Source organism: Eptesicus fuscus, chromosome 18 (assembly GCF_027574615.1).
Source record: "Eptesicus fuscus isolate TK198812 chromosome 18, DD_ASM_mEF_20220401, whole genome shotgun sequence".
Lineage (NCBI taxonomy): Eukaryota > Metazoa > Chordata > Mammalia > Chiroptera > Vespertilionidae > Eptesicus > Eptesicus fuscus.
The window spans coordinates 26,466,945-26,485,013 of NC_072490.1; the positions used below are offsets into that span (position 1 = coordinate 26,466,945).

The following is an 18,069-nucleotide window of genomic DNA, read 5'->3' on the forward strand; positions in this document are numbered from 1 at the left end:
ATTGTCCCCTCAACTGGGAGTTTGTCCGGGAGTTTGACCAGGGGGTGGGGCTGGCTGGGGGAAGGGAGGGAGGCCCTTGCCGGCAGCCAGCAGCAGTTAGGGATCCTACCAGTGCACAAATTGTGTGCACTGGGCCTCTAGTTCTATATATTTTCAGCCTGATTTTTTTCAATATGTGGAATGAGGGAACAAGTCCAGGAAGATGAAATAATTCATTAAAACCTAGACCTTTAACGGAACAGTCTTGTGCTTTTTCCCTCAATAATGTCATTTCTAACTATGGAAAAACTAGTAGCCCATTTGCAGGAAAATCCTGCAAGCGGCTGTTGTGGCCTCGTGCGCTGCCGCTGCAGCCGCCTTTACGGCCACCACGCCTGCACCCGCTTGCCACTGCCACCTGCCCCGCTCCACCCCGTTCCACCCCGCTCCAACCCCGCCCGGGCTTTCCCTCTGGCAGCCACCTTGCTTTCCACTTTTCCTCCTTCTTCCTTCTAAGTTGTCTTCAGTCTTCACTCCTCCCTCTCTCAGCATATGCAAATTAACCACCATCTTTGTTGGGTAATTTGCATACTCGCCCTGATTGGCTGGTGGGTGTGGCTTTGGTGGGTGGGCGTGGCTTGGGCGTAGCGAAGGTGCAGTCTATTTGCATATTACTGTTTTATTAGGTAGGATTTGAAAGTCATGCAATGAAATTTGACATAAAGCAGTAGATATAAAAGTATACTTTTTTTCAGAATTAAAACTGTAATTGAAAACTTAAAGTTTTAAAAAAATTTTTAAAGTATACCTTCTTCAATACCATACATGGATGATGAGTAATGTTTTGAGGCATTTGTCTGACAGTGACTTAGAAGGAAAAGATACTTGAGCCTCTGACGTGGTTGAAGCAATTCAGAAATAAGGAAATGAGGGCTGGAAATTAGATGGCAAAGACGTTAGGGGAAGGAAAGACAGGTAAGACAAGTGGCACACAGACTCAGAAATGACAGGAAGCAACTTACATAAAAAAGTGTTTTCTCAGTGGCTGTTCATATGCCAGGCCCTGTTCCAGGCATTGACGACATATGAGTGAACAGGATAGTCAAGATCTGGTTGTCCTCGAGTTTATATTTTATAGGAAATAGAGAAAGAAAGAAGAAAGAGAGAAAGAAAGAAAGAAAGAAAGAAAGAAAGAAAGAAAGAAGAAAGAAAGAAAGAAAGAAGGAAGGAAGGAAGGAAGGAAGGAAGGGAGGAAGGAAGGGAGGAAGGAAGGAAAAGAAAGAAAGAAAATAATTTCAGATGGTGATGAGCTCCTTGAAGGGAATAAAACAAGGCAATGTGGTGGCTGGGCAGGATGGTTAGAAAATCCAGGGTGGGAGTCAGTGAGGGAGTGTCTCAAGCAGGGAACAGTCCTCAGAGACCTCAAGCCTGGGTGTCCAAGGGACGTCCAAGGCCCACAGTGTGCTGGAGAGGAGTGAGTGAGGACAGCCGTGGGAAGCAGGGCAGCGCAGTCACTAGGGGCCAACGGTGAGTTTAGGTTTTGTTCCAAGTAAGATGGAAAGCCAATAAGGGTTATAAAGCACAGGACGGCATGATCTGACTGATGCTTTAAGAGGATTCGTGTTTACACAAATCAAACAAAAAGGATGTGTGAGGCTGCTTGCGGAGATGGCATGTGAAGCTAGGAAGGGTGGACACCATCCTATCCAACAGGAAACTCTCAGTGGTCGAAACACAGGTTTGGGTGGCTTGGACGGGAAAGGGACAAGGGAGACCAGGAAAAGGGGTCTCTTCTGGAAATATTTTGAAATCAGCAAGCAAAAGGGATGAGCTTATGAAGCAAAAGTAGAGAGATGGCGAAGAGGAAACGGTTAAAAATGACAAAGTTGAGCTCAGCTTTATACATGTTACATTTGGGGAAGAAGAGAACCATCCAAGCAGTGATATCGACCAAGGGCTAGAAATTCAGGACTAGCCACAGAGGGAAAACAAGAGCAGCAAAATCAACTCGGAGTCACCAGCCTCTGGAGTATGGTGAAAGCTATAAAAGGTTGTTGGATTTAAACTTATTTTTGCATGATCACTTTGTCCTCATAATAGGTCTTTAAGTATATTTTTCTATGGATTTAATACGTGCCCTTATTTTAACAGTCTGCGAATTTGCAAGAATTAAGTCAACGAATGGTTTAATTGATCTCTCAAGATTCTTTCCAGAACCTGTAATTCATTTCTCTATACTCATGTGCACCTAGAGAATAAAAGGAGTCGGGAGGGAAGCAAGATATGGGTTATTATCTCACCTGGAAAAACCAGGAAGTATGACTATTTACCAATAGCACAGTTCTCTTAGGCAAGTTCATGAAAGGGAGAAAAAAAAAGATTTTCAGTTCTGGGTGCCTATTCTACTTTTTAAGACCAGCAGATCACTTACCACTTTCCCCTCAATTTTAGGATTTCCATTTAGCTCAAAACACATTTGAATCTCTTATGAATGTCTCTTGGCACCTAATGACTAAAATATGGCTGCAGCTTCCTTAGCAAAGTTCTTCTGACTAACAAAGCTTTTATGATTTTTCTTTTGTCCTCAGTTGCTATTCCTGCCTTTCAGGAACTGCCCTCGTTTTCAAGAACTAGAGAGGGAGACTTTGAAATCGGAGGAATTCCAGAAGAGGCTGCAGCCTTACAAGGTTAAAAATGGTGTCATTACATGTGTGCATGAGTATGAGGGCCAAGTCAAAGGGCGGAGCTGCAGCTTCTTGAAAGTGTGGGTGGAACGGGCCTGCGGTGGCTGGTCTAGGCAATCGGTGAGACTCCTTAATGAAGGTCAGTCATCGTTTCCTCTTCCCCATCGTTGTGCTGGGACCACAGGCAGAAAGAAGCCAGTCCCTTCGGAATCTTATACCCATGTCCCTGAGCAGGACCCAGAACCAGGTGAAAGTGTGTGGCTGGCTCAAAATAAATGCAAGTCTGAGATGATCTGCATTATTGTGAGGCTGAGGGGCTGGGCCTACTGTATACAAAGGATAGGTGTGTGTGTGTGTGTTTTAATGTTTCCACTTTGTGAAATGCCCCTTTCAAGACTATGCAAAAGGTAAATTATCTTCCAAAATGCTTCTCAGAAATTGCTGCCAGTTTCATCAGGCAGATAGCTGAATGGTGGGTCTCATTAACGTGGCAACCTAGGAATCCTATAGAACATAGAGAATGTTCGCATCTCATCCAAATCTCACACTCACAGCCAGACACCAGGTCCTGTTTCTGCTGTGTTGCCCTGGGGTCCTTTGACCTGGGCCGTGCTTTCCCTTCTCACCTTGGCCACTGACTTATATGTGAGTTATACGTAAGTAACCTACTTCCAAAAGGAATTTTGAGGCAGTGCACTCCAGTCTGCTTCCAGGACAAACAAGGAGCATGTGGCGGTAAGCCAGCCTTTGCTCACATTTTGAATGCAGTAATGAGAAATGATCAATTAGTATTTGTAAAAAAAAAAAAATGGATATGTTTTAATTGTTTTTAGAGAGAGAAAGGGAGTGGGATAAAGAGATAGAAACATCGATCAGCTGCCTCCTGCATGCCCCTACTGGGAATCAAGCCCATAACCAGAGCATGTGCCCTGACTGGTAATTGAACCAGTAACCTCTTGGTTCCTGGGTCGATGCTCAACCACTGAGCCACTCTGGCTGGGTTGGCATTGTAGCCAGTAATACTGGCACACTTTTTTGTAATGAATAACAGTTCTCAGTGGGGGTAATCTAGTCGGTAGAGGCCAGGGATACTACTAAATATCCTATAATATGTAGGGCAGCGCCCCACAACAGGAAGTTATCCAGCCCAAAATAGCAATAATGCTGACGTGAAACCTGGCATAGAAATTTCTTTCCCTCTCCATGTGTTTCAGGATTTTATGGAAACGCTGCCCAAACTTTCAGGACACCATGGCAAGGACCTTTTCGGAATTTGGAGTAAAGTCTACGACCCTTTATTTTGTGAGGTAAAAGAAAAAATATATTAAAAATGAACTTGAAATCTGATTTTGATTTATGCCTACTTTGAAATAGATTAATACATTTTCTTTTGCTTTTTTTGCAGATATATTACTTATACTTTCTTTAATATTGAAACATAATTCAGGCTTTCTTTATATTAACTTGAATATCCTGACTTCTTCTCACCATTATTTATGTTTTCACCCTTTAGAAAATTGCAAACAAAATTGCTTTTCTTCTGTGCTTTGTCACTTATTTTTCAGTCACTCAGGAATGCTGGGTTCCTGTCATAGATTTTAATGAAAAACACAATGTTATCGTACAGTAAGAGAAAAAATATTAATCTGATTTCTGGATATAAAACAAGCAAGCCAACTTTAAGCCACTACTGAAAATGGTTTATCAGGAAGGGATCTCTTCCTTGCCATGTAATGCATACAAAATAGCCTTTGAAGCTAAATTAACTACTGAGTTTTTCAAGGACACGTGGTGTTTTGCACTCACGTGCTCCACCTGCTGGCCAAAAGGAATACTCTACAATCCTGGTTTCCCAACCAGTTCACGGAATCCTGGGGCAAAAGTCTGACCACCCCCACAACTCATGTCCACTCCTGATTCTGCGGTCCTCGTGCGTGTCTACAGGGCACCGATCACTTTCATAGTTCCGTCACAATAACAGATGACCCCGTTTGCCCCCTCCCAAGCACACTTCACGTTCCCAATATTCTTACTTTTTCAGCAGCTCCTGTTTCAAGGAAGCTATGTCAGTCTATTTAGAAACAGTCTTCAATGGAGACAAGAGCCCACATTTTGGTACCAGTCTTGATTTTTTTTTTCTTTCTTCTTTACTACAGTTTGATGGGAGCTATTCCATAATGTGGTCATGGTGTGTGGTTCTTTTTCACCTCTTTCTCTCCTTTCCTCACTTCTCACTTTTCTTTGGTCTATTCTCTCTCTCTCTCTCTCTCTCTCTCTCTCTCTCTCTCTCTCTCTCTCTCCTCTCTCTCTCTCTCTCTCCTCTCTCTCTCTCTCTCTCTCTCTCTCTCTCTCTCTCTCTCTCTCTCTCTCTCTCTCTCTCCTGCCTTTGAAACTCAGGCAAGCGTAATTAACTTTCATGGCAGATAATAAATATTGGCACAGCATCTCTGCCTGCCCTGCTGTATAATTCAGTCATCAATTTACCAAATGCCCACTGTGTGCAAGGTGCAGGCTTTCCTCAAGAGGCAGAGAACTGGAAGCTGATGGGAGTAGGAGTATATTATCGAAGGCTCTAGAAATATCTTACCTTCCCATCCATCCTTTTAGGCTGCTCATTCAGCTTTTAAGGAAACATCATCTAACCCTGTTGGCTTGGTCTTACCCCTAGGTTAATAAAAATATTTCTAAACCTCTCATAAGAGAATAAGGTATATTCCTGCCCTACCACAACCTTACTCTTCAAAATACGAATTATCCTTTGACCCAGAGTTAAGCCCAAAGCTATGGACTTGGTAGGAGGGGGCAGATTAGTTTCTGTGACTTTTTCTTCTGAAAATCAATGCCACTATTTGTCACAAAGTGAAGTTTTCCTAGACGGAAACACAGGACACGAAAGGCTGGACCCAGTAGTTCAATGGGGTGAAAGAACAAAGAGGGCACTGAGAAATGAAAATACACATTTCCTTCCTTTTTCTTTGCTGCAGAGTGTTCACAATTTCACGTTACCCTCCTGGGCCACAGGGGACACCATGACTAAGTTGAAAGAATTGTCAGAATTGTCCCTCCTGTCCCTGTATGGAATTCACAAGCAGAAAGAGAAATCTAGACTACAGGGGGGTAAGTACATTTTTTAAAATGATAGGAGCATATTGTATTTGTGGTTGCACGATACAGGTCTAAGTCCTGGTTCCACCACTAATCAGCTATGTGACTTTGGGAAAATCACTTGATCACTCTTGTGCCTACCAGTTTCCATGATGCAAAACCAGGATAATAATGATATCCACTTCATAGGTCATAAGGATTAAAATGAACAAATATGTTCAAAAGGCTTAGGACAAACACTACCTGGTACATAATATGCTGAGGATAAATGTTATGCGTTATTATAATTACTAGCATTACCCACTCTGGGCCTTAGTTTTCCCATCTGGAAAATGAAGGCTTTGGGCTAAAGCTAAATGATACTTTTCATCCTCTTCAGATCAAAGAATCAAGGATTTCGTATCTGAGCCCCCATGAAAATCAATGTGTCCAGTAGCCTAGAGGATGAATTTTTCAAGTGGGCAGTATGACAAAAGTGGCCTGTTTTCCCGAAACCCTTGGCGGTAGCTATTTCGAAAGTTAATCAAACATATTTTGCAGGCTGATTATAGCCTTTAGATTAATACCTATTGCAATTGGCAAGCTTCTGACTCAGCTGAAATTTTTCCATTGGTGTTACAAAGTGCTTATTTCTCAGTGATGCTTCTCCTCAGCTAGATATGGCCCTTCGTAGCGTGAGACATCTTATCATAATGAGGGTAGACCTAGGCAAGAGCATGCCAAGCCCTTATAATCAGGACAGGTGGGTGGAAGAAAGAAGCCAGGACCAGACAGGGTGGAGATAGACACTGAGGCCTCTGAGGGCATCAATAGGAGGGTCCAAGACACCAAAGGGTGTGACAGGTTCAGGTGTTGTTAATATAGGCATTAAAACTAAGGATGGAGAGCAAGAGAAGGTCCATTATGTCAGGCTGACATAACAATGAAGCAATCCTACGCCATAGGAGATGGTTCAAGTCATATCCTCTACACAGTGTGAGGAAAACAGTACAATCACAACAGGACTCCATCCATGGCCAGACTCTATTTTCATGGGGTCAGGACAAGTTCAGCAGAACCCCAGAAGAATACAGAGAAGCAAAGCATCCTGGTGGTTGGACCACACTGGGGGAAGTTTGCTTGGGACTGCATAGCTAGAGAAAGAATGCAAATCACCAGCCAGGAGAGGAGTCAATTATAGCTACCAAAAAAGAGTGATGGAAGCTATAACCAGAAGAGCAGCTAATGAGGCATAAAGTCCGGATGGTCAAGAGCAACTTCATATGAGGTGTACAAAGTAGCTTGTGGCAAATGCTTAAGACAGTGGTCATTAGTGATGTGAGGAAGTTGCAGGCCTACTGTCACAGAAGTCTTGATTGCATGGCACAGAGGCAGACGTGGTAGAAATATACAAGTTCTTACTCCATGCTAAGGGTATGGGCAGCAAGATCCAGCCTTTTGGGAAGGGGGAGCATCCAGAGATGAGTCATTGATGGGATCTGGTATATTGAAGGAAAACAGCAGGCAGGATACAGACTGTGCGTAAAGGACAGAGCCCAGGAAACAGCTTCACCCTATACACTAAATAACAAAACGATGCAGAGGTGAAAGATGGGCCTCATTGGCTATATAAGCACCAGGCCTCATACATGGACCCCCGGGTGCCAGCATTATGACTTAATACCAAGTCCCATTAGATGGTGGAGGCAGCACTCTTGATTTCTTTCCTCCAACCTAGTCATGGGCTCAGGAATTCAGCCCCTTGCCACGGAAAATGCAGTCCAAGGACCAGCAACATCACCTATCATGGGGCTAGCAATGCAAAATCTCAGGCCCCACCTCAAACCAGCTGAATCAGAATCTGCATTTTCTGGAGGAAGTCCGGTGCTATTGATAAGCCAGGAAATTGTTTCCTGAGTGATACCTGCCAAAACACTAGCTCAGCCTATTGTTCCGATCTGGCTGGGCAAGAGAGACTTGTCAGCTGCGTGCTTGTTGGATGATGAAGTGACTGGACGCCATCCTGCCGAGAAAACATGTATTGTCTGGGTGACAGAGTCACATGGGAACATCAGGAGTTTGAGCAGCAGCTTCGGACCTCTGCCAAAGCTTTTTGTTCTAACAGCTGGTTTCCGGGGGTGACACTGTTGGGTAATATACGCCCTCAACTCACCTGCTACACACACACCAAGAAAATCCTTACAGTTCATTTAGAAATACACGGCTGGTCATACTCATACTGATGGAAATCTCTGTGTGCTCTAGATCAGGGGTTGGCAAACCACACCCTGTAGTCCAAATCCAGCCCACTGACTATTTTTTGGTAAATACAATGTTATTGAAACCCAGCCACACTCATTCTCCGGTCATGCCTATGGCTGCCTTTGTGCTTCTACCCAAGAGTGAACAGCTGTGACAGACCCTATGGCCCACAAAGCCTAAAACATCTACTATCTGGCCCTTTTCTGAAAAGGTGTGCCAATCCATGCTGTGGCCCAAGAGTGAGGGAAGTGGCATTTATGTCTTTCAATCAATGGCATTTTGTCTAGTTTATGCAGAGTTAATAAATGATGCAGTGGAGCACTCAACAGCTAGCTTATATTGCAGCATGGTCTAATGACTAAGAGCCAGGGTTGTGAAGTAGGACATGCTGGGTTCAGAGAAGCTCAGCCTGTCTGCTCAGAGTTGTGTAATCTTGGACAGGTCGTGGAACTCTCTGAGTCTCAGTTTCCCCTCCTATAAGACATCATTACTAGGAACCTGGGGATACTTGAGATAGTTCCCCTAGTTTTTCCGAAGACCAGGTGTACAATCACCCCCAGCCAAGAGCTAATAGCATTCCATTATCAGCGCTGAAGCCTGCTGCAAAGGCGCCTGCTGACAAGGGACAGGTTGATTGAAGATGGCTGTCATGACTCACAGAAACTTGGCTTCAGGGTTTAGTACTGAGGTGGCATGAAGATCAAACTAAAGTTCTTAAGGGCTCCCTGAAGGCAACCTTCCCTGGGACAGAAAGATGTAGGCCTGTTGAGGATGTAGCATCCAGCTGCTTCCATTTTGTTTTTGTTTTTTTATTTTTTAAATATGTTTTCATTGATTTCAGAGAGAGGAAAGGAGAGAGGGAGAGACATCAGTGATAAGAGAGAATCATTGATCGGCTGCCTCTTGCAACGCCCCCACTAGAGATCGAGCCCGCAACATGGGCATGTGTCCTCGCCAGAATCTACCCTGGGTCAATGTTCAGCCACACCGGCCTGGCCAGCTCCTTCCATTTTTAATAAAAAAAAGTCCCAGCATATCTACAGAAAGCAGGTCACCTCCCCCCCCATAATTATCCTTTATCGTGCTTATTGGTATACAGACCAATAAAGTATCTTCTTACTATTTTATGAGCTTTCTGGGGACAGGAAACGTGTGATTCACCTAGCCAAGTATCTGGCCCATTGAAGCTGCTCAGTATGTGTCTATTAACATCAATGACCTGCTCATTACAAAAAAAAAAAAAAAAAAAAAAAAAAGCAAAAACTGATCATTCTTAAGACAAGAGAGCACATGTGTAATGGAGTAGAGAGACCACCAACAGAGACACAAGGGGTCTTCAGGTGATGATGGCGGAATCCCTGAGGCAACATGCTCCCCAAACAGCACCTGGCACCGCAAGGTACCCTCAGCCTTCAGTGTCTGAAAACAGGATGGAGACTGAGTTGTGCATCCACCTTTCACCACCGCAGGAGCCACAACTATGAAGGGCAGAATCTCTCATCGATGAAGACACATGAAGCTAAAGATGCTGCATGCCCCCCTAATGGTGACACCCAGGGAACCTACAGAAATGGTCCGCAGGAATCAGTCCATGAACTGGACAGACAACCAGAGCGCTGCTTTCTCCCATGGTCTCCAACAGGTCTGACTGCCAGAGAGTGGAAGCAAGAGAGGTGAAGACAGAGAAGTGCACACCAGGCGGTCACTTCAGGCCTGCCCTGGAGGGGACCATTGGCTAACAACTGTCTGGGGAAAAGCCATCTGAAATCCCTTCCACATTGCTCGACCTCCTAACTTACACAGTCAATTACACAAGTCAGAATTCAGTAAAATAATGCATGTAAATCACACTGCTAGCCCATGGCAGATGCTCAACCGAAATTAGTTCTTTTCCTCTCTTAGGTCTTGAGAATCGTGGCAGAGAGAATCACTAAGTATGAATTAACTGAAAGCTTATCAACTAAAATAGAAGCCCCTGTTTGGTCCAGCTCCACAGTTGCTCTATCTTCTTTTAGGTGTCCTGGTTGGTGAAATCCTCAATCATATAAAGACAGCAGCTCAACCATGGAACCACAGAAAGCTTATCATGTATTCTGCAGTAAGTATTTTTGTCTCCATTCAACCTCCACTTGTTCAGGTGTGTGATCTCTTGAAGGTGGGGGCCTCATTTTTAAAAATATATTTTTATTGACAGAGAGGAAGGGAGAGGGAGAGAGAGAGAGAAACATCCATGTGAGAGTGAAACATCCAGCTGCCTCCTGCACGCCCCCTAACTGGGGATCAAACCCACAATCCAGGCATGTTCCCTGACCAGGAAGCAAAGGGACAGCCATTCAGTGCACAGGATGATGCCCCAACCAAATGAAAAGTCAGTTGCACAAGTTTCGCTTAGTTTCTAATCTGGTTTCCAGTTCTAACTTATGTGATTTCTGGGACGTCACATATCTGTAACACCAGCCAGGGCAGGGCCTCATCTTGATCATCATTTCCTTATTGCCCAGTAGGTGGTAAGCACCTGTTCAAAGCTTTTAAAATTAAATACATAATTCTGGCCTTTGAGGAATTTGCAATCTAACACTGATAAGAGGAGTGTATACAGAAACACCCTACAGAGCAGTACAGAAATGCCATCAAGCCAGTGCTTTGGTGCCTCGGAGAAGACAAGCACTAACTTTTCCAAACCATATGAGAGGAGAAGCTGAGTGCAGGACATGGTGATGAACTGGAATGTGGGTGGAAGGCAATGATGTGGAAGGTAAAGGCAATGTTTCAAGCCTCGAAGACTGGGAGGAAGATGGAACCATTAACAGAAGTAGTTTTAGGCCAGGTGAATGTACCAATTCGACAACCGGGTTTGAAATGCCAGGGGGCATCCAAGTTGAAAACTCCAGATGGCAAATGGACAGGTAGAAGAGGAAAGGGAAAGAGAGTTGCAACGTGAAGTTAGAGCTGCATTTGGGTACAGAAAGAAAAGGGAGCGATCTGGGAGAAGACTTCCTCCTTGGAGCAGGAGAGACAGGGGAAGAGACACAGGTGGAGGGGAGTTTCCAGGGACCATGCCCTGAAATGCCCGTCCATGGAGTCTGGGACAAGCAGGGAAACTGGACATAGTATGTTGACTCAGTCTTCCACCCACTGTCTCCATGACAGAGGATCCTGGAGATGTGGTGTGGCTAGAGAAAGGCATGCTTTCATTCTGCACAAAGATGGAAGAGGTGATTGAAGATACAGGGAACTCTGCTTATCATCAGGGGTTCTAAATGGCATAGACCAGAGGAAGAGCTCATGCAGTGTAGAGCTTCCTGGAGAGAGGCAGGCCTGGAAAGTCAGTTGCACAAGTTTCCCTAGTTTCTAATCTGGTTTCCAGTCCTAACTTGTCTGATTTCTGGGACATCACATATCTATAATCCATTTCTTTCTCTAGTAAAACAGTTCTAACCCCTTTTGAATATTTGTACACTGCAATATAGCTTAGGCCAGTGGTTCTCAACCTTTCTAATGCCACGACCCTTTAATACAGTTCCTCATGTTGTGGTGACCCCAACCATAAAATTATTTTCGTTGCTACTTCATAACTGTAATTTTGCTACTGTTGATGAATCGGAATGTAAATATCTGTGTTTTCCGATGGTCTTAGGCTCTACAGCAGCGGTTTTCAACTTGTGGGTCACGACAATAATTTTATGGTTGGGGGTCACCACAACATGAGGAACAGTATTAAAGGGTCACGGCATTAGAAAGGTTGAGAACCACTGGCTTAGGCAAACAAATGTTATACCCACTTGGCAGATATGAAGTTGAGGATTTCTTAGAATTAGATAGCTAATCAGTGACAAAACCAGTCCCCTATGCTTCTCAGCCACCCTGGGATGAATATTGAACAATTTTTTTCTCTCTCTTTTTTTTAAAAATATATTTTATTGATTTTAGAGAGGAAGGGAGAGGGAGAGAGAGATAGAAACATCAATGATGAGAGAGAATCATTGATTAGCTGCCTCCTGCACTGCCCCTACTGGGGATCGAGCCCGTAACCCAGGCATGTGCCCTTGGCCGGAATCAAACCTGGGACCCTTCAGTCTGCAGGCCGACACCTTATCCATTGAGCCAAACCAGCGAGGGCAGAACAATTATTTTTTTAAAAATATCTTTTTATTGATTTCAGAGATGGAGGGAGAGAAGAAGAGAGATAGAAACATTAATGATGAGAGAGAATCATTGATCAGCTGCCTCTGACACACCCCACACTGGGAATCAAGCTCACAACCCAGGCATGTGCCCTCACTGGGAATCTAACCGTGACCTCCTGGTTCATAGGTTGACGCTCAACCACTGAGCCACACTGGCTGGGCTGAACAATTATTTTTAAGCTATACACTCTACTTCCTTATTTTTTATTCTCCTTAAACATTTATGACTTCATATATTCATCTCTAATTTTAAAACCCCAGATTATCCTATACACAAAAAGAATCTAGCATTAATATGTTCCAAAATATTTTAAAATTTTAATGAAAATAACAAGCTAAAAGAGAGATGCCTCTGGGAAAAGGCAGGGGAAAAAATCAGAAGATTTGGCTTAAATGTACTTTCTTCCTTTGTGGTATTATATGACAGTAAGCAAGCTACTTAATTTTTCTTGGGTCTGTTTCTTCATCTTTTAATTGGAAGTAATGATGTATATGCAAATCTGACTGCCTAGCACACAGCAGATGCTCAACCAAAATTAGTTCTTCTCCTCTCTACTCCTATAGTCATTAGGGGGATAGGAAATTTAATTAAATCACAAACCATCATGGTGCTTTACAAATGCTTAATATATACCTATTGAATGTAAATCTGAAACCAAGGTAAAGATTAAAAAATGATTTCAAATCTCGGCAGCATGATACTACTGTAAGTGGCCTACAGATGGCGCTAGATGTTTTCAACGGAATCCTTCCTCCCTATGCTTCCTGCCACTTAATGGAATTGTACCTTGAGAAGGGGTAAGTGTCTAAGAGGTGCTTTTCAAAATTAGTATCATTGGACCTGAAGTTTTTTATTATTATTATTGCTATTGTTAGATTAACTGTATTCTTCAAATATTTAATTTTTAGATTGGTACATAAACTTAAAAATCATATACTATATTAAATAATTCACTAAATTAAAAATATTGTTTGCCATTCACATTTTATGAAACAATTATATCCAAACTTCTGTATGCATCTTAACTTGTCTTCACCACTAGAGCCAATTTTGAATCCCTAAAACTGTTTACCAGCGGTATTAACTAATAAGAGTAATTTGGGCTGCTGTAGAAATGAACCTCGAATTCTCAGAGGCTTACTTAATCAATGGAGATTTATTTCTCACTCATTCATCTGACAGTTCAATGTAGATGTTCCTAGTCAGTAGGAGCCACACATGGTGATTCAGTGACCCAGGGTTCCATCTTTTGGACCTACAGTTTTTAAGAGTGCTGGGCTCATCTGCAGGCAGCTTGCAGAAAGGATCAAGAGGGTGGAGAAAGCAACCTGCTTATGAACCACCTCAGCCCAGAAGGGGAACCTATCACTTCTACTTACATTCTACTGGCTGAAATTAGTCACTTGGTCCCACTGAGGTGCAGGGGTTCTGGGAAATGTAGTCACTCCTCAGTTTTAATTCCGTTCTATGGAAAGAGAATCACAAATTTTGAAGGACTTTGGGTCATCTTTGCATATCATCTTTTTTTAAAACTACTTTTTTTAAAAAAAATACATTTTTATTTATTTTAGAGAAAGGAAGGGAGAGGGAGAGAGAGGGAGGGAGAGAAATATTGATTGGCTGCCTCCTGTATGTATACTGATGGGGACTGGACCCAATAACTGGGCATGTGCCCTAACTAGGAATCGAATCAGCGACCTTTCAGTGCACGGGACGAAGCTCAAGCAACTGAGTCAAACCGAACAGGACTGCCATATCATCTTCAGATAAAAATGCTGTCACTGGAAAAGTTGTCCCTCAATATAAGTACTCATTCCCATAATATTAGGGACGTTTTTAAAAACTTATAAGTGATTACATATTTGTTTATATGGCTTTTTAAAGTAATGTTTAAAGGCTTGTTTATAACAACATCCAAATGTGCAATTGTGAGGTTATTATACTCCACTTCCAAAGAAAAAAAGAAATCACTAAATCCTATTTGAATTTCTCTCTGGCCTCATTGGCAAATGACTTTCATAAGCACTTCATACTAACTCTACTGAGATTGGTTTAGGACAATGCACCTTCCCCCAAAAAGTACACTGTTTTTTGAAATCAAATATGGAGAGAACCCTCTTTAATATGAGAGAATGTAAGGATTTGAATATATATCCCCACTTCCTCTTTCTGAGGTATAATTTTGATAAAGTCTTTGCTATATTCAAACACATATGTTATGTATTATTCAGTTCCATGTTTAAGACCTGGTTAAGGAGAGGGGAGATGGATTCATTCAGAGGAAAGACTGAAAAATACTGAGGGATGAAAAGAGAGAAAAGGAAGGAGCAAATGAGAAGCATAAAGGAAAAAAATAGGAGAAAGGAACCCCAACATCCCACCCCAATTCTTACTCAAAAACTCATCAAATCACCCCCAACTCCTCCAACCACAGCCTTTCAGCTTCTTCTCTGATTAAGTATTCTGATCTCCACCTCCTATGCCCCTGGTCTTCTAACAAACCAACCCCCTCCCCCATTTCCACCCTCTTGATCTGGCCCACCTGCACTATCTCCCCATTCTCACCCCTAAATTGGTTAAAATCTACTTATTCCCATATATTTTTCTACTAGTCCCTCAGCTGGTGGTTTACAAGCTCAACTTAACCGTTGGATAGGCTATATGCATGCATACAGGTCCTTTGGTTGAACTCTCCCCCTCCCCCCCCACCCTCCCCCTACCCTCCCCTATCCTCCCTCTGAGGCCCGATAGTCCGATCGATGCCTCCTTGCTTCTGGTTCTGTTCTTGTTCCTCATCTATGTTGTTCATCATTTCCCCTAGTGAGCGAGATCATATGTCACTAGATATATACTAATAAGAACTGAATGTGAGACGAGCAATAATAGTATGCTGACAGGCAAATGAATCAATCTGTAGCGAGCTTCCCCCTGGACCAACAGTTCTTTTGGACCCAATTTCAATGTCCAGTGTTCCTTATGTGTACATGTCAGCACTGAACCCTCAGCTCTGGATGGTGGACAAATGGTGGTAATGGAGGTCCGACTCCCTCTGGTTTGGTCTCGGCCGAACCCAGGGGCACGGCGTCACCCAGACTAAGGGGCACGTGGCCTCACCCCTACCCAAGGGGCGCGTGGTCTCACCCGGGCCTGGGACCCAGCCTCACCCGGATGGATCCAGGGGCGCACGGCCTCACCCGGACCCAGGATCTGGCTTCACCTGTACCCAGGGACGCTTGGCCTCTCCCAGACCCAGGGGCATGTGGGCTCACCCGGGCCTAGGTGCACGAGGCCTCATCTGGATCCAGGGACACATGGTCACACCCGGACCCAGGGACGCTTGGCCTCTCCCAGACCCAGGGCCACTTGGGCTCACCCGGGCCTAGGTGCACGAGGCCTCATCCGGATCCAGGGACGCATGGTCTCACCCGGACCCAGGGACGCTTGGCCTCTCCCAGACCCAGGGCCACTTGGGCTCACCCGGGCCTAGGTGCACGCGGCCTCACCCGGATCCAGGGACACATGGTCTCACCCAGACCCAGGGATGCTTGGCCTCTCCCAGACCCAGGGCCACTTGGGCTCACCCGGGCCTAGGTGCACGAGGCCTCACCCGGATCCAGGGACACGAAATTCAATGGCAAGTTCAACAATACAAAACTAACAGAGCTCTCTCCTCTACCTTCCTCCACCAGGGACTACTTCGTGGAGATGTACTATCGGAATGAGACTCACCATGAGCCATATCCCCTCACGCTGCCAGGCTGCACCCCCAGCTGCCCACTGACGAAGTTTGCTGAGCTGGTTGCACCTGTGATCCCCCAAGACTGGTCCACGGAGTGTAGAATCACAAGCAAACATGAAGGTACTAAGGACATTGGGGATTAGGGTGCACGCAGAGCCCTGCAGAAAGGGCAGGTCGCCCTTCCTTAGGGTGGACAATGCTTTGAGAATATAACATGGCCATTACCCCCAGATTTAAAAGAAACAGGTTTTGGGTGATAATCATATGTTTCAGGGACCCCAATTTCAGACAACTCCTACCTCTCTACCTGCCCCTGCCCCCACTTGCCATAAACCCTGACCTGATTTATTTCAGTGTTAATATAAAAGGGCATCAATGCCAACATATAACCAGAGATAAGACTTCGATCAAAATTCCTGGAGCTCCCATGAGCTACACAATTGACCACATAGGACCTTTTGTTGTTTAAAGATTTCAAGATTTTATTTAAGCAGAATTAAATGAGGCTATTCTTTAAGTATCTGAAGTGGAAAAGATGTCAAACAAATCTCGGTGACAGCAAAGACGGGAAGACTTTAATCCTAGGCTAATGGGCAGAGAACCAACTTACCCATTACTTCCAGCCTTCTCACAAGAAGCAAAGAAATGAGCTACAGTACAGAGATCTGGAGAAGTAATCTACACCAGGAAACTGATCCTATCTTTCAATGTTTCTGTAAAAACGTATTGGGTGGCAGAGCTGAAAAATAAATACCTCTTTGTACACTTTGGCACGGGAAAATTCATGTTACTTTTGATGAAAACAAAAGCAATCTTGCCAGCAAACTTTGCTGTACATAATGCATATGTATAGACATAATAGCAAATAATTAATTTGCTGAGAACAAGATACTCAGGCCCAACACATCAAGATGAGAGCCCTGCAGAGTGGAGTTGCTCTCAAAGCTCCATGGTAAGACATGTTGCATGTGAAGTTGATATAAAAGAGGAAGTATGATGACACAGTTTCAAAATGGAACAAAATTAGAAATGTCAGAATGTCCTGAATGCCTCCAAGATCTAAGCTTATTGGAATATTGAAAGTGTGGCTGTGATACCTGTTCTGACAACAACAGCGACGGGTAAGGCTCTGGTCCTGTTTTCTGCAAAAAACCTACGCACCCACAGGTCCTGCTGAAACTACTCACTATGTAAGAAGAAATCATGTTCAAATGATGACTTTTTGGAGTCCTGTATATTTGCCATGTGGTAGATGCCATACATCTAGAGAACAACATGCTATGCCATGCTTACAGCTAAAAATGAAATGGTTTCTAGAGATGGTTTCTACTGGGTGCCAGAGTCTAGAGCTAGGCCATTCCCCCTCCCAGTTGGCCATGGGATGACTGACAGGAAATACTATGGACATACTTATTTGCATGATTTCTTTCCCAAGTAAATATGTGGCTTTGGGGACATCATCTAATTACTCTTTCTCCTCTGTGCATGTAACTTTCCTCCAGAAGTGAGCCAAAGTGTAAAATAGTGAATAAAGTCATTGTTAGGAAGTTCAATACCATTACATTTTTATAATGGATGATGAAAAGAGTGTGTATTTAATTATAATAAAATTCCCAAAAGACAGATTTTAGGGACTTTTTTTGTTTTGTGGCTTTATTTTAATGTAACAGGAGGAAAAAATATATAAAGTATAATTATTTGACTGGCTTACATTAACATTATACATTGAAAATGTATTTAGTTTGGACTTTACTACTTCGGATAAAGGCTAAGCTGATGGATGGCTCTGCTTCATCTATTTAGGATAAAACTTGCTAAGAAAACATCCTTGGGCAAGATATGATGTAGTACGAATTAAAGAGATACATATTACACAGAAAAACTAGGGTTTATGTCTTATGTCTACCAGGGTTGCTATGGGAACAAGAGCTACCTGGATTTGGAGGGCAGGAGGTAGTAAGGAATATCAGGGAGGCTTCTTGCAGGAAGGGACAACTAACCCATCTGAAATCAGTTTGGATGGGGCTTTCTAAAAATGTGGTACAAGGTACTTGAAAGGCATATACCAAATGTCCTATTGGCTTGAAGCTGGAATGGATAGGGGAGTTACTCCCCAGAAGATTCCTAAGGGGC

The 18,069-nt window shown here is 43.6% G+C and overlaps 1 protein-coding gene across 8 annotated transcripts in view; it reads left to right on the forward strand.

Moving 5' to 3' along the window:
* ACP3 (acid phosphatase 3) overlaps positions 1-18,069 on the forward strand; it is a 45,344-nt gene that overhangs the window by 19,520 nt on the left and 7,755 nt on the right. For 4 of the 8 annotated variants that reach the window (XM_008153141.3, XM_054729740.1, XM_054729739.1 and 1 more), the window contains 6 exons: positions 2,568-2,666; positions 3,878-3,970; positions 5,648-5,780; positions 10,025-10,107; positions 12,891-12,994; positions 15,887-16,056. In XM_008153141.3, coding sequence (XP_008151363.2) covers positions 2,568-2,666; positions 3,878-3,970; positions 5,648-5,780; positions 10,025-10,107; positions 12,891-12,994; positions 15,887-16,056 — 682 coding nt within the window. The other 4 variants (XM_054729742.1, XM_054729743.1, XM_054729745.1 and 1 more) reach the window with 4 other exon arrangements.